The sequence below is a fragment of the Chlorella variabilis genome (genome assembly GCF_000147415.1).
Source record: "Chlorella variabilis unplaced genomic scaffold CHLNCscaffold_20, whole genome shotgun sequence".
Taxonomy (NCBI): domain Eukaryota; kingdom Viridiplantae; phylum Chlorophyta; class Trebouxiophyceae; order Chlorellales; family Chlorellaceae; genus Chlorella; species Chlorella variabilis.
This window is the reverse complement of record NW_005435068.1, coordinates 79,927-100,120: the sequence shown is the minus strand read 5'-3', so window position 1 is coordinate 100,120 and position 20,194 is coordinate 79,927. Positions and strand designations below refer to the sequence as shown.

General features: G+C 70.4%; 4 protein-coding genes across 4 annotated transcripts; 2 read left to right on the top strand and 2 right to left on the bottom strand.

Annotated features, from left to right (window-relative positions):
- Positions 1–1,556: 1,556 nt before the first annotated feature.
- CHLNCDRAFT_138274 (hypothetical protein) lies at positions 1,557–2,440 on the top strand (the record flags this gene model as incomplete). Its single annotated transcript, XM_005844872.1, has 4 exons — positions 1,557–1,658; positions 1,770–1,831; positions 1,932–2,019; positions 2,144–2,440. The coding sequence occupies 4 exons, from the start codon at positions 1,557–1,559 to the stop codon at positions 2,438–2,440; spliced, it is 549 nt and encodes a 182-aa protein (XP_005844934.1).
- A 693-nt stretch (positions 2,441–3,133) lies between these two features.
- On the top strand, positions 3,134–9,130 carry CHLNCDRAFT_138273 (hypothetical protein; the record flags this gene model as incomplete). The annotated part of the gene is made up of 15 exons (XM_005844871.1): positions 3,134–3,170; positions 3,303–3,344; positions 3,620–3,691; positions 3,821–4,080; positions 4,243–4,498; positions 4,683–4,772; positions 4,927–5,006; positions 5,112–5,472; positions 5,647–5,993; positions 6,195–6,979; positions 7,138–7,206; positions 7,444–7,775; positions 7,962–8,316; positions 8,442–8,583; positions 8,891–9,130. 15 exons carry the CDS (start codon positions 3,134–3,136, stop codon positions 9,128–9,130), a joined length of 3,468 nt encoding a protein of 1,155 aa, XP_005844933.1.
- A 690-nt stretch (positions 9,131–9,820) lies between these two features.
- Positions 9,821–18,179, bottom strand: CHLNCDRAFT_138272 (hypothetical protein; the record flags this gene model as incomplete). The annotated part of the gene is made up of 20 exons (XM_005844770.1): positions 9,821–10,716; positions 10,915–11,275; positions 11,431–11,971; positions 12,181–12,633; positions 12,831–12,946; positions 13,263–13,349; positions 13,545–13,655; positions 13,830–14,067; positions 14,299–14,589; positions 14,806–14,915; positions 15,092–15,202; positions 15,414–15,601; positions 15,763–15,848; positions 16,052–16,175; positions 16,312–16,435; positions 16,601–16,800; positions 17,047–17,153; positions 17,403–17,539; positions 17,790–17,966; positions 18,102–18,179. The coding sequence occupies 20 exons, from the start codon at positions 18,177–18,179 to the stop codon at positions 9,821–9,823; spliced, it is 4,536 nt and encodes a 1,511-aa protein (XP_005844832.1).
- A 463-nt stretch (positions 18,180–18,642) lies between these two features.
- On the bottom strand, positions 18,643–19,218 carry CHLNCDRAFT_138271 (hypothetical protein; the record flags this gene model as incomplete). The annotated part of the gene is made up of 3 exons (XM_005844769.1): positions 18,643–18,723; positions 18,845–18,917; positions 19,073–19,218. The coding sequence occupies 3 exons, from the start codon at positions 19,216–19,218 to the stop codon at positions 18,643–18,645; spliced, it is 300 nt and encodes a 99-aa protein (XP_005844831.1).
- Positions 19,219–20,194: the final 976 nt, after the last annotated feature.

The following is a 20,194-nucleotide window of genomic DNA, read 5'->3' as shown; positions in this document are numbered from 1 at the left end:
CATCAACCGTGCAGCAAAGCGCGCCGCCGTTTCTGGCACCACGTGCTGCCACGCATCGCCAGCGCCTGCCCGCCAGGGCGCCGGCCGGGCAGTGCAGCCGAGGCGGGTCCCCCGCGTGCCGCAGCTGCTGCTGCCTGCCCAGCCGCGTGCCGCCGCCCGGCCAGCCCCACCTGCAGCTCTCCCTGCATCTTGGTATTGTACTCTTGAAGCTGGGCGTTGTACCTCTGCGCCTGCTGCTGCATCTCGCTCAGCGCCTTGCTCTGGGCCGATAGCTCCTCGCCCTGCTCCTTGAGGCGCCGCCCCTCGGCCGCCGCCCGCGCCGCCGCTGCTTGCGCCTCAGCAAGGGTGACCCGCGCCGCAGCCAGCTCCGCCGACAGTGTGTCCACCTGCGGCGCGCGGCAGGGCACAGCGGCGAGCCGGGCCCAGGGACAGCGGTGGAGCACGGCGGGACAGCCAGCAGCCAGCACCACCAGGGCGTCCTCTCCTTGCCTCCACTATGCAGGGGCCCTCCTACCCGCCAAGGCCCTCGCCACCTTTCCCCCAAACACCCATACACGCATGTAGTATTAGTACCGCCAACTACATGCAGCCGCCGCTCCCCAACGAACACCCTCGCCGCACCTGCGCCTGCCGCTCCCCCAGCTCCTGCTCCCTCTGCCGCATGGCCTCGCCCAGCGCGCCCAGCTCGCCCTGCACGCCGCGCAGCGCCGCGTCGTGCGCCTCGCGCTCCACGCCCCGCGCCGCCTCCTCGCGCGCCAGGCGGCCGGCCAGCGCCTCGGCGTGCGCCGCCGCGTGCTGCCAGGCGTCGGCCAGGTGCCGGCCGGCGGCGCGCAGGCGCTTGACGTGCGTCGCCAGCGCCTGCACCTTCCCCTTTGGGTCGGCCCGCTTGGCAAAGGACATCTTGTGGGCCAGGCAGTCCTCCACATTCCATCCCGTCTCCTCCGCCACAGCCTCCCAGCAGAGGCCCTCGTCCGCCAGCGCCGGCGCCGAGGCCGAGGCCGGGGCTGCCGCGGCTGGCGCGCCGCGCCGAGAGGCCGGCGCGCCGGTGGTGGCGGCGCGGCTGGCGGGCCGCTTGGCCAGCGGCCCCGACTTGCCGGCGGGGCTCACGCCCTTGCGCTTGCGCGTGTCGGCGGCGGGGGCAGGGATGTTCTCCTGCGTGTTCGGGCGGCCGGGGAGGGGCGCGGTTGGTTGCGTGCAAGCTGAGAGACAGGGAAGCAGGTGGGGGCAGCCTGCGACAGGCGCAGCTGCAGTGGTTGCCCACTCCCTCCCGCAGGGCCACCTGCTGCTTGAGCGGCTGCAGCGGCGTCTGCTTGACGGCGGACTGCGCCCCAGGCCGCGGGATTCGCGTGGAGCGGCGGGGATTTCCGGACATCCTGCGCTACTGCATTCCCACACGCGCCAACGGCTGGTACAGGGTCACTGGCAGTTCCCGGCGTTGCCCAGGCGCGCCAGGCACCCCGGCCTGGCGTGATTTCGGAGCGACCTGTACTTGCACCAGGTACCGCCGGGCCCGAGCAGACTCTCTCTTGGCGCCTCCGCCCCGTAGCCCCGCAATCATGCAGCACCCAGAAGCCTCTCATCACCCCCCAGACATCCAGGCGGCTTTGGCGCTTGCTCACCGCCTGGTGGCAGAGGGCCAGCCGCTGGTGGCGCTCAAGGTAGGCTCGGGAGGCCGCTGGCCGGGAGTCTGGAAGCGCGCCCGACACCCGCGCGGCGCCGCTGCCTCACTGCCGCCGCCGCCGCCCGCCGCCTACCTGTGCCTCCCGCAGGTCGTGGCAGATGTATTGCGGGCAGCGGGCCTGGAGCGCGAAGCCAACGAGTCGGTGGCCAAGTGAGTGAGCAGCTGTCGGCATAATGCACAGGCAGCAAGGGGCACTGGTGAGCCCCCACGCCTGCCAACCCTGCTGCGCCCTCCCTGCCGCCATCCGCAGGGTGCAGCAAGCGCTGGCTGCGGGCAGCGCCAGCGCGGGCGCAGCCGACGAGCTGGCGGGGCTGCTCTCGCTGATCAGCCTGCAGCAGGTGCCACAGGCAAGCGGCCTGCGGCTTCCAACGCCAGCAGCGCCAAATGCAACGCCCATTCTCTTTCCACACTTGGGCTCATGCTCATGGGCTTCTCTTCGCGTTGCTTTGCTCCTGGCCGCAGGCGCCGCCTCAGGCCCCCAGCGGCCTTCTCTACCACCACCAGCAGCAGCAGCAGCAGCAGGCAAGCTTTCGCGGCGGCAGCGAGGGCGGGCCCGCAGGGATGGACATTGAGGGCGGCACGGGGCCTGGGCCTCCTGCTGGTGGCGGGCCGGCGGCACAGCCTCATGACCTTGAGCTGCTGGCCTGCCGGGCCGAGGGAGCCAGCTATGTGTGCCAGCTGTGCGGCGGCGTGGTCAGCGTGGCGCGCCAGCAGGCGCACCAGCAGCTGTGGTGCCCTGCGCTGCAGCAGCGAGGGTGAGGCCGGCCGGCATGTTCATATTCTGCCCGGGCTGGTTAGTCTTGCTCCCTTGCCGCACTGCCTGTTCTGAAGCTTTGATTCGCGTCTGCTTTTGCTGTTGTTTGCTCCCCTCGTTGTGTGTTGTGTGCTTTCCTCTCTGTACAATCATTGCGCCTGCGCCTTGTAATCCAGCGAAATTGACTGGTGGTTCCAGGAGACGGCAACAGGCGGCTGTCCCGCCGCCAATGACAAGGCACGCGGCCCTGTCCCCCCTCCCCTTCCCCAATGCACTGCTGGACTAGTTGATGTTGTATGTTCTATTCAGCATCCAACAGCACACCCACCGTGGCCAGCAGCCACTTCAGCGACCCAGTGGCTGCTCATTGCCTGCTCCAACAAAAACCCACGGCGGCGCCACCTGCACAGCAGGGCGGCGGGCCATGCATGCATTTCCCAGTGCTTACAGGCGCCATTCTGGTCCACCCTTGTCCTGCTCATCGCTTTTCCAAGAGCTGCAAGCTCAGTGAAGGCATGGGGCGCACGGCGCTGCTGCCGAGCGCGGATTGAGCAGCGCTCCCCAGCTTGCAAGCAGCGAGGGCTGCATTGCTCGTCTGCCGCTGGTGCAAAGCACTCTGAGAGCGTGCCTGCTAGCTGCACACGCACGCAATGCAACCTAGCGAGAGCGCTGGGCTGCGGGCTTGGGACGGCTCGACCATGGAGCACGTCGAGCCCGCGCAGGATGTGGGTGCAGGTGGGTGCCTCCTGCTCTCCTTTGCTGCTGGCCGTCATTCGTCATTCGAAAGCTCGCGTTCCCTGCCCGATCCACCCCACCAAGATTTGGCCTCCAAACCAGCACCATCGGGCCTCCCCTGGCTGCCTGCAGCGCTGTGGAGCTGCGGAGGCGGGGCTTTCTACATCCCTGCAGGTGAGGGGCCACGGCTGGGCCCAGGGGCAGGGAGAGGGCAGCCCAGCAGACCTGCCCTACCCTCCCACACGTGCTCACGAGCACCTTGTCTCTGCCTGGCAACTCCACCGCATCCCTGGCTCCCTGTGGGAGAAGAAGCGCCCCTCCTGCAAGCAGGCTGGGTTGCCCTGGGGGCCGCGGTCCCGCTACCTTGCGCCAGCACCCGCCCGAGCGCCTGCCGCCGCCAACAGCCAATGACAACCTTGGCGCCCCCTCCCTGGCCGCTGCCCCTGCAGGGCTGCTGGAGACGGCTGCCCTGGCACAGGCGGGGCTCCTCTGGGGGCTGCCGCACCCAGCTGCTGCCGCCGGTGTTCTCCCTCCGCAGCCGCCGCTCCTGCCCCACCACCCAGCGTTTTACTTTCCAAACCACATGGCCGCCCAGGGCCCTGCCGGGAGCAGCCTGCCGGGCTGGCCAGGCGCCCCGCTGCTGCACCCAGGCAACCTAGCGTACGGCGGCAGCGGCCACCTGGCGGCGGCCTCCTTCTACGGCAGCGGCCAGCCGGAGCCTGCCTGGATGCCAGGCGGCGGCCCTGCCGCCGCCTATGTGCGGCCCGCCGCGGCGCCAGCAGGACACGGCCAGCCAGCGCTTGCCTTCATGCCGGTGGCAGAGGCAGGCGGCGGCCGCAGCAGCCCTGACGCCGAGCCGGGGACCGACAGCAGCGAAGAACCGGCGCAGGGGGACGGCGGCGAGGCCGCCGTCTGCCAGCCGCCCCGCAGGGAGGCCCCCGCTCGCCCTTCCCCACCGCGGCAGGGCGCTGCACCAGGCAGGCGCGCCTCTCCTGGCGCGGCGGCAGCAGCTGCAGGCGGCGCCGCCGTGCAGCCGGGCCCGGCAGCCCACAGGCCCTCCCCCACACGCCAGGCGCCTTTGGCAGCAGCGGCAGCTGCAGCGGGCGCCGCCGCCGCTGCTGCGGCCTCCAGTGGTGCGGCCCTGCCAGCTCAGATGCAGGCTCACCTCCAGCCGGCCTACGCCGCCCAGGCGGGGCAGCACGGCACTGCGGCCGCGGTGGCGGCCCGCCTGCTTGGCATCGACGAGCTGGTCCCTGGCATGGCAGCGGCGCCTGCAGCCGGGGACAAGGCCGCGCGGCGGGCGCTGGCGGCAGCCGAACAGATGCCAGGTGCGGCTGAACCGTTGCAGCTAACCTCCGCGGGAGCATCGACTGCCACGGCGCTGCCAGCCCCTGGATCCTGGCAGCAGCCTGGGCCCTGCCAGAACCCTCCTGCCCAGCGCACGCGCTGTGCGCCCCTCCCCAAGCTTTTGCCTCGCTTCTGCCTCTCCTCTCCCTCTTCTTTCCTCTGCAGGCGGCCTGGAGTGGGAGGAGCCTGTGTCGGTGGACGATCTGTTCGGCCCTGACGACAGCTGGCTGCGCGGCACGCCTGCGCCCACGCTGGGTGAGAGGGTGTCGCAGAGGGGCCTTTAGAGCTCAGGCGTGCCTGCTGCCTGGCTGCGGCAGGCAGGGCACTACAGAGCCAGCCTGCCACATTTCCGAAGCCGGCGGCCAGAGCCCTGATGCCTGCTCAAAGCCCCGTCCCGTCCTGCCCGCAGGCGCTGCCTCCAGCGGCCAGCAGGGGCAGGGGCCCGGTGCCAGGCTGGCAGCCGCCCCAGCCGTCTCCCAACAGGCGCAGGTGCGAGCAGGAGCCTCGGCCTCGCCGCTGCTGCTCGCCGCTGCTGCTGCATCGCTTCATCACCAGGGCACCCCTGCACTCCCACGCCCCGCTCTGCTGCCGCAGGCTGCGCCAGCTGCCAGCGGCCCGACAGGCGGCACGCGCAGCAGCGTTGCAGGCAGGGACCCGCGGCTGCCGCCGCCGCCGCCGGGCACGCCCACCAGCCTGGCGTACCGCCAGCAGCAGCTATCAGAGGTCATGGCGGCACTGCAGAGCGTCAGCCAGCTGCAGAGCGCCGGCCAGCTGCCCCTTCAACTTCCGGGGCGCGGCGCCGGCCTGGCGGCGGCGGCCGCCGCCGCCGGCGCGGGCCCCTCGCCTGGGGGCGCGCTGCCGTTGCATGCCCAGCAGCGGCAGCAGCAGGAGCACGGGGAGGAGGCGGAGGAGGAGGCAAATGCCGACACGGCTGCCGCCCTGGCAGCCCTGGACTGTGCCGGCCCTCTGCCGGCCCCCACAGTGAGCCACCCCCCGTCACAGGCAGGCGCTGCTGGGGAGCAGGAGGGCTCTGAAGGGCAGGCCCAGCGGCGCAGCCAGCGGGCGCGGCAGCCGTCCAAGGCGCGGCGCGAGCAGGGCGCCCTGCTGTGGCCTGCCTCCCCGCCTTCAGGCGCGCGCCTCGCCGGCCCGGCGGCTGCCGGCGGCGCGCACGGCGCGGGCCCCGCGGCCGGCGTCCTCGCCACTTTTGAGCAGCTGTGGCGCCAGGCCGCTGCCAGGTCGGCGGCAGCGGCAGCTACGCCAGCAGCAGCGGCGGCGGCAGAAGCCCCCTCTGCAGCGGCCGAGGGCCCGCAGCGCCGGTTCACACGCCGCAACAGAGGCGCCGATGCGCCGGCTCAGGCCCAGGCTCCCGCCCCCACGCCGGCCGCAGCGGCGGCGGCGCGGCACGCCGCAGCGGCGGCTGCCGCTTTGGGGCTGGCTCAGGCGCAGGGCGGGCTGGCATCTCTGCAGCTGCGCCAGGTGCTGCTGCTGCGCCTGGCCTCTCCGCACCGCTTTTTTTCCCTCTGCCTATACGCTTTGCTACAGCACAGCAGACTGGCCCAGAGCGATGCTGCCGCCAGACCTGCCCTGGCTGCACCTCTGGTGTACGCCCCTGTGTGTCCCACTGCCTTGCCTTCCTTGCCTGCCTGCCTGCCTGCCTGCCTGCCTGCCTGCCAGCAGGTGGACGGAGCAGGCGACAGCCCCAGCCCGCCGCAGAGCAAGCGCGGCGGCCCCCCCAGCCAGGCGCGGCGGCAGGCCGTGGCCCCGCCCCGCGCCGCCGCCGCCGCGCGCAGCTGCGGGTGTAAGCGCAGCGCCGAGGCCGAGGCCGAGGCAGGGCAGGGCGAGGGCGAGGGCGGGCAGGATGCGCAGGCCGCTCCGCAGCGCCGCCGCCGGACCAGCCGCCGCCAGACCGGCGCCGACGGCGCTGACGAGCAGCAGGCAGCCGCGGTGCCGGCCGCATCTCCCGCCGTCACCGCCGCGGCGTTGGCAGCAGGGCTGGCTGGCGGCGAATACGTGTTCGCCGGCTTGCCGTCTGGTGTGGCAGCCAACGGCGGCCTGCTGCCCCTGTTCCTGCCAGGCGGCCTCTTCCGGCCGCCCGGCCTGCTGCCGCAGACGCCGCCGCAGCAGCTGCAGGGCCAGGCCGGTGGCGCCGCCGCCGCCGGCGATCCCTCCTCTGCCGCAGCCCCCGCGCTTGCCGCAGCAGCAGCTGCCGCGGGCGGGCTGGTGCCGCTGCTTGCCCTGGGCGGCGGCGGCGCGGCCCCGGCGGCAGCGCAGGTGGCTGTGGCGCTGCCAGGCGGCGGCTACCTGCTGCACACGCCTCCCCACCTCATGAAAACATCTGCCTACAGGCAAGAGGCCTGCTGCCGACGCCTGGCACCTGGCGCCGCCCTGGCGCTGCCCTCTTCCTGCCTCTCCTGCTGCAGCCCCTGCCTCTCCTGCCTCCCTGTCTTCGCCCAAGTGCCCTTGTTTGGCTTGCACGATGCCTCCTCCTCCACCCACCCACCCACCCACCTGGCTGCCTGCCTGCCTGCCTTGTGCGGCCGCCTGCCTACCTGCGCCATGCTCCTCCTCCTCCACCCACCTGCCTGCCTGCCTGCCTGCCTGCCCGCCTGACTGGCTGCAGGGGAGTGTCATGGTGCAAGAGGCGCAGCCTGTGGGAAGCCGCCATATCCATCAATGGCAAGCGGGAGAGGTGGGTGGCACCCGCCCCCCTGCCCCTCCTGCCTCTGCCTTCCTGCCTGCCTGTCCTGCATGCCTTGCCTGCCTGTCCTGCATGCCTCTGCCTGCATGCCCTGCCTGCTCAGCCCATGCCTTTGCACACCCGCTGCTCCCATGTCCCGCTTGCGCCCATCCAGCAAGCAGTGTTGGCTCCAAATGCTCAAGAGACTGAAGGCCCTGCCTGTCCCCGCACCCCCCTTGCTTCCTGCAGGCTGGGATTCTACCGGCAGGAGGAGGCGGCGGCGCGCGCTTACGACCTGGTTGCCTCCTGGCGTAACAAGCAGATAGTGCGGCAGAAGGCGGCACGCAGCGGGCAGCCGCGGCGGCGCCGCCGCCGCCCGCACAGCGGCAGGAAGGGCGGCAAGCGGCGTCGCGGCGGCGACGGCAGCGACGGCGACGATGAGGGGGAGGAGGAGGAGGTGGAGGAGGAGCAGGAGCAGCCGCGCCGGCAGATGAGCCAGCTGCTGCCGCTCAACCGGCCGGGGGAGGCGCCGCAGCTGGCTCCCCTCGGCTCTCTGGAGGAGGTGCTCCAGCAGATCAGGGGTGAGAGGCAGGGTCAGGGTGGGGCCCAGCGTCCCTGGGGCAGGCAGCACGCAAGAGTGCCTGCCCTGCCGGAGTGACATCCCCACACTCTCGTCAGCCTGCTAACCAGCCAGGGGCGCTGCCTTTTGAGGCCATTTGCACTCACTCACACGGCCAACCGCTTGCCGCTGCCTCCTCCCGCCGCAGAGGCCTCCAGGCAGCAGCTGAAGGAGGATGGGCAGCCCACCAGCCCTGCCGCCGGCGCCGCCGCCGCCGCTGCGGCACCGCGCAGGCAGCAGCGGCGCCGCGCCGTCGACAGCTCTGGAGACGAGGAGGAGGAGGAGGGGGAGGGCGAGCAGCAGCCTGCTGCCGCTGGCGCTGGCGCTGCCTCTGGCTCCGAGCTCATCACAAACACCCAGCTGCCGCATGGCGGCCCTGCCGCAGCTGCGGCTGGCCTGCCTGCCGGCCTGCAGCTGGTGCAGCCGGCGCACGCCGCGGCAGGTGCGGGCGCGGGCGCGGCTGCTGCTGCTGCGGCGCTACACCCGGTGGCCAAGTCTTCACGGTGGGCTTGGGTGCTCTGCTCTGCCTGGCCTCAGACCTGCCTCAGCTGCACCAGTGTCGGCCCTGCCTCCTCCACCATGCGCACCCCCCAGCGCCACCCTTCCCGCCCTGGTCCATGCACCGCAGGTACCAGGGCGTGTGCCTTTGCGGCAACAACCGGCGCTGGCAGGCGCAGGTGACCTTCAAGCGCAAGCGCCACTACCTGGGCATGCACGCCAGCGAGGAGGCGGCGGCGCGGGCGTACGACCAGGGCGCCATCTGCCTGCTGGTGAGCGCGAGGCTGGGGGTGGCTTGTTGGCCCGATTCTGCTCCACAAGAAACAGCAGCCGGACTACCTTTCTCATACCTTTTTGTGAGGGTGGGCTGGGGGTGGGGCTGGGGGTGGCTGGCGGGGCCGGGGACTGGGGACATGTCGGCTGGAGCCGGCAGGCAGGCCAGGAGGCGGCGGCAGCAAACACACACTCAGGCTCATGTGCGGGACGCATGCAAAGGCTGCCGCAGCCACGCCCGGCCTGCGACACACCCAACCTGCCCGCTCCTGCTCCTGCTGCCTTGCACCCGTGCCCGCCCTGCAGGGCACCCAGGCCCAGACCAACTTCCCGATTGAGCTGTACGACGCTGCCGCGCTTTCCTCCCAGGACATTACCGAGGTGGCAGCCAGCCTCAAGGCGCTGGGCCGCCCCTCCCGCGGCGGCGGCGGCGACGGCGGCAAGGGCAAGGGCAAGGGCAGGCGCCTGGCCATTGCCGCGGCCAGCGACGGCAGCGGCGAGGACAGCGATGCGACCGTCACTGAGACGGAGACTGAGGACGAGTAGCGCGGGCGCCCTGCTGGCCCGACCCCGATCTCATTCATGGCAGCGTTGCCGATGCCAGCTGGGGTGGCTGGCGCTGCCCCAGACGCTGGCCTTATGGCTGCCAACATGCTGCCGCATGGCGCCGACACGCCGCCGCGCAGGTTTCTTCTTTCCTTCCCTATCCTCTCCCCACATTGTGGTCACTCTCATGCCTTCTTTATCCTGCACCTGTTCTCTCCAAACCTTCTTCATCCCTGGCACCCTTCCTCTCTGAACCTTTTGAACGCACAACCAGAAACCTAAGCTGCTGATGTATGAGCTATATGGGCGTGCCGCCATTGTGCGCCGCCACCCGCCTCCCTGTTGCTTTCTTGTGTGCAGCCGCCAATATGCGCCGCTACTCCCCCTGTTGCTTCACTCCCTCTGGGCACCGGACACCTCACCCCACTGGACTCCTGTAGCCTAGCATGACTGTAGCCTAGCTCGAATGTATTCCCCCCATCCAAACTATCACCAGACCCCACTTGGATTCCCTTCCCGATCTGTCAAACGCCCCTGGACCAACCCCTGATTCGCCTGTGAAAAGCCCCTGATTCCTCCCGATTCGCCATGTAAAGTAGGTACCCCCCCGGCCCCAGCGAGCCCAGGCGCCGGCGGCAGCGAGTTACACGAGAGCAGCAGCGCCGAGCGCGGCATGCAGGCCGTGCATAGTCACTGCGCCAGCACGAAGCAGGGGTGCACAGCCACCATCGTGTTGAGCAGCGGGCCCGGCGGCGGCGCAGGCGCCGCCTTCTTCTTGTGCTGCTGCTGCTGCTGCTGCTGCTGCTGGGCCGCCGCCGCCGCGCGTTCCCCCGCGGGCCGGCACCGCCAATGCTGCAGGCTGAGCTGGTAGAGCCCCGGGGCCAGCAGGCACAGCCCCAGCCGCCGGCTGACGGTCTGGCCGGCGGGCACCGTCAGGCGCAGGCTGCTCCACAGCTGGCCGCTCCACACAGCGGTCAGGTCGCCATGCGTGGCGGGCGCCACCCCGGCTCCTCCTGCCGCAGCCTCCTCCTGCTCGCTGCCCCGTACCGGCAGGCAGGCCAGCGCCGCATCCAGCTGCAGCTCCAGAGGCCCTGCCGCAGTACCGCTGCCGCCGCCTGAAGCATCCCCACCGGCCCCTGCACCGCCGTCGCCGCCGCTGCTGCCGCCTGCGCTGCCGCCGCCACTGCCGCTGGCGATCCCATGGTTGGTCACCCACACAGTGACGCTCAGCAGCTGGCCCAGCGCGGCCGCCAGCGCCGGGAAGCGGGCGTAGGGCGACTGCGCCTGCTGCTGCTGCCCGTGCGGCTGCTGCTGCGCGTGCTGCTGCTGCTCGGCGTGCCCCGATGCCTCTGGGGGCGACACCAGCTGCACGGGCTGCTGCGCCGGCTTGCCGCTGCTCTCTGCTTCCTCCTCCTCCTCCTGCTCCTCCTCCTCCTGCGCCTCCTGCTGCTGCTGCTGCTGCTGCTGGTGAGGCTCCGCAGTGAGCCGCACGGTGAGGGCGCAGGGCTCCAGCAGGGCCAGGTTGCGGTACGTCAGCCCGTTGTACACCTCGCCGTGCACCAGCGGCGCGATGCCCACGCCAGACTCTGCACAGGCGGGCAGGCAGGGGAAACGAGAGGATGAGGATCATGCAGAGGGGTGGGCAGGTTGGGGAAAGCAGTCGCTGGATCGGCAGGCAGGCACACCAGCTGGCAGGCCAGGGGAAGGTGGTGAGATCGTCTGCCTACCACACCAGCAGAGGGTCACAACAGGCAGTACACACCAAGCAGTACAGCGGTACACACCTGGCAAGCCCGCCTCGTCAGCGTCCACCCGATAGAACAACGATAGCGCCCGGCACAGCCGCTCCGCGCACGCCTGCCGCTGCTGCTCCTCAAAGCTCAAGGGCGGGCGCGAGGGCAGGCCCCCGCCGCCGCCGCCCCTGCCCAGCCTGCCGCTGCCGCCGCCGTCTGCGTCTGCGTCGCCGCCGCTGCCGCTGGTTAAGGGGTCTAGAATGTAAGACACGGTGCAGCGCCGGCCCGGCCGCAGCAAGCCGCTGGTGGGCAGCCCCTCTGCCGCAGGGGGCACCACCGGCGGCAGCAGCGCATCCAGCGCGGCAGCAGCCAGCAGCTGCTCACCGTCAGGAGTGCCGGGGCCCAGCCAGACCTGCGCGGCAGCCGCGGGCAGGCAGACAGGCAGGCAGGCAGGCAGGCAACCCATCACACGATTTTCATGAGCAATAAGCGTCTGACGCCGCGAGCAGCTGGTGGGTGAAAGCCGGCCCGAGGCGCAACGCCTCCCACCCACTGCCGCCTGCGCACCTGCAGCGGCCAGCGGCCGCGGTTGGACACAACCACCTCCATCACGCATCGCCGCTCAAAGGCGGTGCCGCCATCGCCGCTGCTGTTGCCTATGTCGCCGCCGCTGTTGCCGTCCCCGCTGCCGTTGCCGCCGCCGCCGTCGCCGCCGCTGCATGCACCAGCCCCGGCGCCGCGCTTCGTCGCCGGCAGGTAGACGTCTCGGAACTGCACCGCCACCACCTGCACCGACGGCTGCACGTGCAGGTCCACAGGCAGCACGGCGTGCCGCCCCAGCGCCGACTGGCCGCCGCCGCCGCCGCCAAGCTCGCCGGCGCCGCCGCTGCCGCCGTCTCCGTTTTGCAGCAGCGGGCCTGCTGCCTCGGGGCTTACATACTCCAGGCACACCTCGGCTGCCAGCACCTCCTCGGCAGCATGCGTGGCACGCACGCCGGTGGCAAAGGTGAGCGGCACGCTGCACGACTGGCCCGCCGCCAGCGGCATCTGCGCCTGCAGCGCCGCGGCATCAACCGAGATGGACAGGCGGCTGGCGGGCTCCTTCTGCCTGCAGCGGCGGCAGCAGCGGGGCGGACGAGAGCCAGGAGGAGGCAGGGCAGGGCAAGCAGCTGAGGAGCGGGGCACCAAGGGGCGCAGCTGCAGGAGGCCATGGGGTGTTGCGTCACAGACATCAGAGTGTGCAGGCCCTTGCTTCGCCCCCAAATCTGCAAATACATGACCTTCCAGTCCTCCAGCCCTAGCAGCCATCCCACTCACCGCACGCTGACACTGGCCCAGCCCACGGGCGCACGACTGTTGTTGGTGACCGTCAGCCGCGCGGCATACGCCTGCCCCTGCAGCAGCCGCAGCGCGTGCGGCCTGCCCGCGGCCTCGCCGCCCGGCGGCAGCATGCCCAGCCCCTCTGCCGCGCCGGCCTGCGGGCTGTCCGGCACCCCCTCCGCCGCCTGCAGGCTGAGCTGCACCAGCGGCAGCGGATCCACCACAACCACCCGCGCCTCTGGCGCCGCGGCAGGACCATCGGCGGTGCCGCCGCCGCCGTTGGCCACGCCGCTGACCCCGCTGACGGCGCTGAAGCCAGAGGGTGCAGGCTCCATGCCGCCGCCGCCGCCGCCGCCGGCCTCCCGCCGGCTGTATGCCATCTGCTGCCCCACGCTGGGGGGCGGCCGGCTCCAGGGCTGGAACCAAGACACGCCGCCAAAGGCTGTCAGCCTGCAGGTTGGCGACCGTGTGGGGTTGGGGGTTGAAGTTTTCTGTTGCGGTGGCGAGAGGAGGCAGCGCAGCAGGTGCCAGGGACGGCGCAAGCAGTGCGTGCAGGCAGCCACAGCAGCGGTCCACGCAGGCAGCACGCGCGCAGGCAGCAGCTGGGGCCCAGGCGGCCAGCCAGCCAAGCCCAGATGCCATCCCACCTGCACCCCGTCAGCACCAGCATGCCCTTGAGCAGGGGAGTGCCCTCCAGGATGATGCGCACGGGCTTGGTGGAGGCAGGGATGTTCAGGGAGACGGGCTTGGGCTTCCAGGCGGCCTGGCAGGGCAGGGAGGGGTGCGCGGGAAGGGGTTGGTAGATCTCTGATCCCCGGTGGGGTCTGTGTCGCACGTTCCTTTGCAGATACAGTATGTATGCAGACTGTAACCACAACAAGCAACGGCAGTGGTGGTGGTTGGCAAGGGCAAGGCAAGCTGCATGGGGTGATGGTCGGGAGTGGGGGATGGGTGCAGGGAGAGGCAGGGCAGAGCAAGCTGGGGAGGGGGGGGGGGAGCCCATGCCGCAAACGGCTGTGCGACGCCTGCGCCCCGCCCGGCGGCTGCCGCTCGAAGGCCCCCCCCGCTGCGCTGCGCACCTGCGTGGTGGAGGTGATGGTCATGTATTCTCGGGGTGCCATGGAGGCGTCACCGAGGTAGCTGGCCTCCAGCACCAGCTTGTCGATCTGTATTAGACATGGGGTTTGGATTGGAAAGGAAAGAAAGGGAAGAGGCATAGGATGAACGTAAGACAGCATACTCAATGGACGGGCAGCATTCAGGGCGGTAGCGCCAGCGCGACACGGTCCGACGGAACATGGCACCGCGCCAGGAAAAGGCTGCGCCTTTTCTTGCCAGCCTGAGGAGGTCAGCCCTCTCACCCGCATGCCCACGGCCGTGGGGTTGGCCACCTCCACCTCCACGCTGGCCACCTCGCCACACACCCACTCCACAGGGCCCGCCGACACAGCCAGGCTCTTGGCCGCGGCCGCCTGCGAGGCAGGCAGGCAGGCAGGCAGGCAGGCAGGCAGGCAGGGGTTTAGGTGCCAAAGAAGGTGGGTGTGGGGAGGGCAGGCAAGGCGGGCAGGCGGGCAGGAGCAGAAGAGGCAGGAGCCTCGGCAGGAGCCCCTGCAGCGCAGCGGCGGCGGCCCGGGCGCGGGCCCAACTGCCCGCTCAGCCACACGTGCATCAGCAGGGGCACCCCCAGGCTTCGTGGCCTGGCTTGCCTGCTCCCTCTTGGCGCTGAAAGGGTCGTACAGGAAGGGCCCGCTGCCCTGCCTGCCGGTGAGGCTGCCGGGCGCCGGGCGCAGGCCGACACTGAACCTCACGGGGCGCTGCGCCAGCGGCGGCGGCCGCGGCGCCTGGAAGTACAGCAGCGGGGGCGGGCCGGGGCCGGGGCGCGCCCTGCAAGCAGGTCAGGGTGGGCAGGTGGAAGGGTGAAGAGGTGGGAATGGGAGGTAGGAGGCCACGTGCCGGAGCGGTGATGCGCCTCCGCCCCTCTGCGTTTATCCCCGCGTCCAGCCACACAGCCCAGCGGGGCATGCGACCGTTGAGACCCCAGGCTGCGCCCTGCCGCCTCCCAGCCAAGGACCCGATGATGGAACCATCCCAGCGGGCTCCCAAGGCACGGCTCACTTGTCCGCCGCCGCCAGCTGGCTGGCCGCCGCCAGCAGGTTTTCCAGCAGCGACTGCTGCCGGTGCGCCGACAGCTCGCTTGAGTGCTCCCGCAGCAGCGCCGCCGCCGCGTCCCACACGTCTGCATGCTGCTTGGCATAGATGGCCAGGCCGAGCACAGCCTCCAGGCAGCCTGCCAGCACTTGCGGCCAGGAGCGCGGGACGGCGCTCTGCGACAGCGCCCGGCTCCGGCCCCACAGCGCCTCCTCGCCCTCCGCATCCTGAGGGTCGTCAGGAGGCTCCAGCGCCTTGCTGCACAAGGTACGGGCAAGCGGGGGAGAGGTTGGGGGTGGGGTGGGGTGGGGGCCAGGGGAGGCAAGATAATGGAGCATGATGAGACACCGAGAGGACACAGCAGGAGAGTCGGGCCACGCAGGCCCTTGCCGCAGGTGCATTGTGGCACCGGAGCAACCCCTTCCTTCCGAGTGCCTGTGCCTTCCACCACGCGTCCCCGCAGCCCCAACCCACCGCGCCACGTCCAGGGTGCGGGTGGTGGGGAAGCCCAGGAACTTGCTGAGCTCCACCGCCTGCCACAGCAGCAGCACGCGTTTGCGGGCGCTGCCCACCAGCCCCAGCACCTACGGACGCCAGGGGGGTGGGTGGGCCACCAGGCCGGCAGGCACATGAGGGTGGCACACCAGGCGAGGCAGGCACTTGCCGGCGTCACACGACCCCCTGCAGGCACGCCCTGCGGCACCGAGAGCCGTCGCTGCGCCGGCTGCAGCCGCCATGCCCACCAGGGGCCGGCACGCACCTGCGCCCCCTCCACAAACGTCAGCAGCCGATCCTCAGGCAGGGCCAGCCCCTCAGCCGCCAGCAGCAGCTGGGACACCACCTCGGATGCCTCGCGGCGAGCCAGCACGCCCTGCAAGCAGGGGGCAGCGGCAGGCAGGTGGGCAGGCAGGGAGGTTGCATGCATTGGAAGGCAGGCCGATTGGAAGGCACGTAGGCTGGTGGTCCAGGCTGTGACTGCCAGACCAATGCCCGTGACTGCGTTCCACACGCGCTTACAGTGGCTGCGTGCGTGCCACGCCACAAAGCACCCCCCACATCCCGCAGCCCCAGGCGCCACTCACGTGGAGGCCCGCCACGAAGCGCGCCAGCTTGAGGTCGCTTTCCACCAGCAGCGGCTGGCCGCCCCGCCGCCGTATGGACGCCTTGGCCTCGGCAAACAGGCTGCGCACCTCGCCCTCCAGCCGCTCCACCCCACGCAGCGCCGCCCAGAACTGCGCGCCGCCAAACGCGCTGCTGCCGCGGGAGGCCTCTGCGGGGTGGAGAGGCAGGCGGGTGGGTGGGTAGGGTGCCGGGGCTTGCGTGTGTGTGTGCGTGTGTGATGTGGGGTGGGGTGAAGTGCGGTGACCAAAGCCAGGGCCTCACAACCCAGCACGCATGCATGCATGCAGGCAGGCAGGCGCGTGCGCTCACCAGACACGCTGCCGCCGTTCTCGCCGTCGCCCTCCACGGGCGTCTCCTTGCGGGGCGTGCGCCACTGCTCCTCGTCATTAAACACGCTGCAGGGGAGAGGGACGGAGCGTATGTGTTTGCGTGTGTGTGGAGTGTCTGGGCGTGTGTGATGGTGGGGTGACGGAATCGACCGGCGGTATCAGCGGAGGCAGTGTGTGTGTGTGTGAGTGTGTGCACGGCGGGACAACCACGCCGCCACCACCGCATGTACGCGGACATGCGGACACGCCAAGCACTGCATCACAGCCACCTGCTCTGGTTGATGGCAAAGGCGCCGTGGGTGATGGCTTCGTGCAGCACCTTGGCCGCTGCATACCCCTCCAGTGCCGCCCCCAGGTAGATCCAGTCCTGGGCGGTACGCCCCAGCTCCACGGCTGCAGAGCAAGACACGGCGCAGGCAGCGGCAGCGTCGGCAGAAGCGATGTCCATCAGCAGGGCGACTGAAAGCGGCAGCGGTGTGCGCCCACGCACACATGCTGTCCACCACGGCTGCTCCTGAATCTGCCAGACCCTGCCCCTGCCTCCACCCGCCTGTGCTGTAGTGGTCCTGAGCATCCAGGGGGCTGCCCGCCAGCAGGCAGTAGTCGCCCATGGCCTTCTGCAGCCGGCCGTACCGCTTCTTGGTCTTCAGCTCCTGCGGTACCAAAAGTGGCAGTACAGGCAGCGCCGCAGGGCTCGACACGGCCGGCGAGCGACGAGCTAGCCCGTGAGGCACAGCCAGCTGCTGCCTGCCACCGTGCCGCCCCACACTCAATGGCGCCGCCGCTGCACCGCATCTTGCGCTGTCGTACCGCCCCACCTCGTCGCTGTACAGCCTCGTCTGTACCGCCTCCAGTGCGCCCGTGGCCCCCGCAAACTCCGGCGCATCCACCAGCTGCCCCGACAGGTCCACCATGGCGGGGGAGGCGTTGAGCATCCACCGCTCCAGCTCCGCCAGCAGGCAGGCCGCAAAGTCGTGCATCACCACCTCAGCATGGTTGTCCAGCTGCTCATAGTCACCTGCAGAGATGGAAAGCAGGTGGAAAGCGCGGACATGGCGTTGAGATGGCATTGAGCACCAGGCTTATCAGGTGGTGGGAGAGGGGCAACAGAAGTGAGCAAGGGAGGGGAGAGGCATGCGCTTGCATGGTGGGGCGTGGCATGGGCGTGCTGCGTGGCCTGCCGGCAAAACTAAAAGTTGCCGCCAAGCGTGCTGCCGCTGCCGCTGTACTGCCATCCCACAGCCACTGTACTGCCTGCACCCACCCGGTGGGAACATGATGAAGTTTCGCTGCCCCTTGCGGTCCTCCTGGATCTGCTCGTCGCTGGGCTCAAACGCAAAGCAGCGCAGCGTGAAGGCGTCGGGGAAGGCCCTGCAGGGAAGCAGGGGTGGAGAGGGGCACAGGGTGGGCGGTACAGATGACGTGTGCAGGATGGGTCGGCATGCGCCTGTCGAGATGCTGGCGCTGGGGAAGTAGCCGGCAGAGAGTGCGAGGTTCTTAATGCCCTGCTGCCTAACCGTCCCTTGACATGGCTGCGCCCAAACTGCTCCCCGGCAGCGCTCCCGAGAAGCTGCTCCCTGCACAGCACCCCCCCCAGCTTGCTCCCCCAGCTGGCCTCACTTGCAGCGCTGCTCAAACTGGAGGTACGCCTTGGCGACGTCCTGCACCTCTGGGCAGTGCATGATGCCAATCACGCCCAGCACCCGCCGGTGGCTGTGCAGCGGCGCCAGCGGCGAGGCCTCAAGAGCCAGCTCCTCCTGCTCGTGGATGGCAGGCGCAGGAGGGAGGGGTCGGGGGGTGGGAGAGGGGAGGGCAGGCAGGCGTTGGCGTGCCGCTCGTAAATCTCTCCCCCACCATTAAGTCCTTCTGCCAACCGCCGCGGCTGCCTGTCCCCTGGCCCTGCGCCCCGCGGTCACCCCTGCCATGCTGGGGTCCCAGGTCTGCGCTGTCTGCTCCAGGGGAGCGGCAGATCCAACGCTGGCACCCCACGCGCCGCCGGCAGCGCACCGGCAGGAAGCGGAAGTGCATGTTGCCCTGCTTCCATGGGAAGAACTTGAAGGGACTCTTCTGCGCCTCCTTGTAGAAGCTTCGCACGTTGTTGAGCTCCACCTGGCGGTGCCGCACAATCAGGGAGGCGTAGCGCTGGAACACGGCCTCAGGCGCCTCGCCCACCGGCAGCAGCACCTGCGGCGGCGGGCGGCAGTAGGCCGGCGGGCGGTGGGCGGCGGCGGGGCTGGGAGTTGGCGTCCCAGCGCCGGCCCGGCTGGCGCCAGCCGATGGAATTAGTGGGCCACTGCGCCCTGGCCTGGCTGCACGCACCACTCGTATCTCCGCCGCTGAGAAGAGCGTGACTCCCGCCTCCAGTGTGCGAGCGACTGGGTGGCCTGCCACCTGCATGATGCCTGATATCGCGTCGCTGTCAGATCATCGTGAGGCCCAGAGCTGCCGGGAGGGCAAAACGACAACAGCCCGAGTGATCAGGTGGGTTCAGAGCCGGGAAGCGAGCCTATCGATGCTCAAACGACGGCCCAAAGTCGTGTCATCAGAGGGCCAGCCCGCTAGAGGCCAGCAGATCCACCTTGGCGGCGCCGCTGGCGCCGCCGCCCTGAGGCATGGGTGTTTGGAACCAGTGCGCAGCCTTGCCCTGCCCCTGCAACCCCCGCTCAATGTCAACGGACGATACCTTACAGCAGCAGAGTCAGCAGGGAAGCACAGAATAAACAATGCATGCGTCAGGGAAGCAACGGCAGCCGCAGCGGGAGGTCGGCGAGTGCATGCGGGCTGCTGGCGGCTCGAGCCGAGACTCTCGGAACCGCGCCGCCGCCTGCGCCTGCCTACAAACATGCCGCCCGCCCACCCGCTACTGGTCCTCTGGCTTGCCGCCGGGCACCAGCACCGCGATGTTGTTTCCGTTGAGCAGAATCTGGTCCAGGTGGGTGACCTGCAGGGCCAGCAGCTGTTGTGCTGCGTGAGAGAGCTGTTGTGCTGTGCATGCATGTGCGGTGCATGGGGGCTGTCGGCAAGAATCTAAGAAAGTAAAATAAAAGCAACGGCACCGTCACCTTCTTGCCCTCTGGCGTAATCTCGTACTCTGTGACATCCTCCAGTACCATGTTCACAAACACGTCAAACCCTCTGCGGCAGCGGGCGGCAGCAGCAGGCTGGGATGGTGGGAGGAGGCACGGCGGGCGCCGCGCGGCGGGCGGGCTGCTCATGCGCCCGGCTGCCAGCGCGCCTGCACTGCCACACCCCACGCTGCTCGCGCCCCGCAGGCCGCGCAGCGTGCCCACGCAGCGACTCGCCTGAGGGTGCCCTCAATCTCCTTGTCGCCGCGCATCACCACCCACACCTTGCTGCCCACGCAGCGGTCAATGAGCTCCGAGGGCAGGATCTGGGAGGGGTTGCCCGCCAGGTTCTGCCTCTTTGGCGCGATCATCCCCGCCCTGCTGCTGCTGGCTGCAGGAAGAAGGGCAGGCGGCGACTCGGGCGCGGGCGTGTGAAAAGGGCAAGCGCAGGACGGGGCGGCGGCGGCAGCCGTGGCGGTGTCTGCCCCCCGCGCTGCAGCGGCGGGCGGGGGTCAGCTTGCAGCGGCGCACTGCCCTGCTCACCTGCTGCAAGCGTCCGCCGGGGTGATGCAGCGAAGTGGGCGAGGTGATTGAAGGAGGCAGGGTCTGATGGCGTGGAGTCTGGAAGAGTGGGGTAACTAGGGCAGCGCGCAGCGAAGAGCCGGACAAGTTTCTGAACGTGTGTGCTGGGCTGGCCGCATATGTTCATGCTGCGCATGCCGCCCCGCCGCCGCCTCCGCAGTGCCTTCACACCCTGCCCCAGACCTCACCCAGCCCTGATGCCCTGAAGCACTAGTCCGAAGAGCATTACAAGCACACTTTGCAGAATCTACAACAAAGGGAGGGCATGCTTGGCCTCCACGGCTCCTGCGGCCGTCGCACAGTCGTGCGCCGCGACTGCCAGCAGTCAGCTGGCGGCCCCCGCCGCCTCAGCCGGTCTTGCGGAAGGCCGCGCCGCCCTCCCGCCGCTCGTTGAAATATGCACGGCGTCCCACCGTGTCCTCCAGGGACCCGCCCTTGGTGGTGCCGTACACATCCTTGGTGGCCGCCTGCAGGAAGGCGGCGGTGTCTGTGTGGTGCTTGGCGCCGTGCTCCGCTTCTGCAGGCCGGGGGGCGAGGCAGCGGCAGGTCAGCGGGCCGGTGCAGGCGAGCGGCAGCCAGGAGGAGGGTCTGCCTGCCGGGCAGCGCAACACGGCAGGCAGGCGCGGCGGGCAGCGCAAGCGCGGGAGGCCGGGCGCCGGGGAGCGGGGGCTCGCTCACCCTCTGCCGCCTCCTTGTCTGCCTGGCGCTTGAGCCGCTGCGCGCGCTCCGCCTCGTGCTCCTCCGCATTACCCATCATCTCCGCCA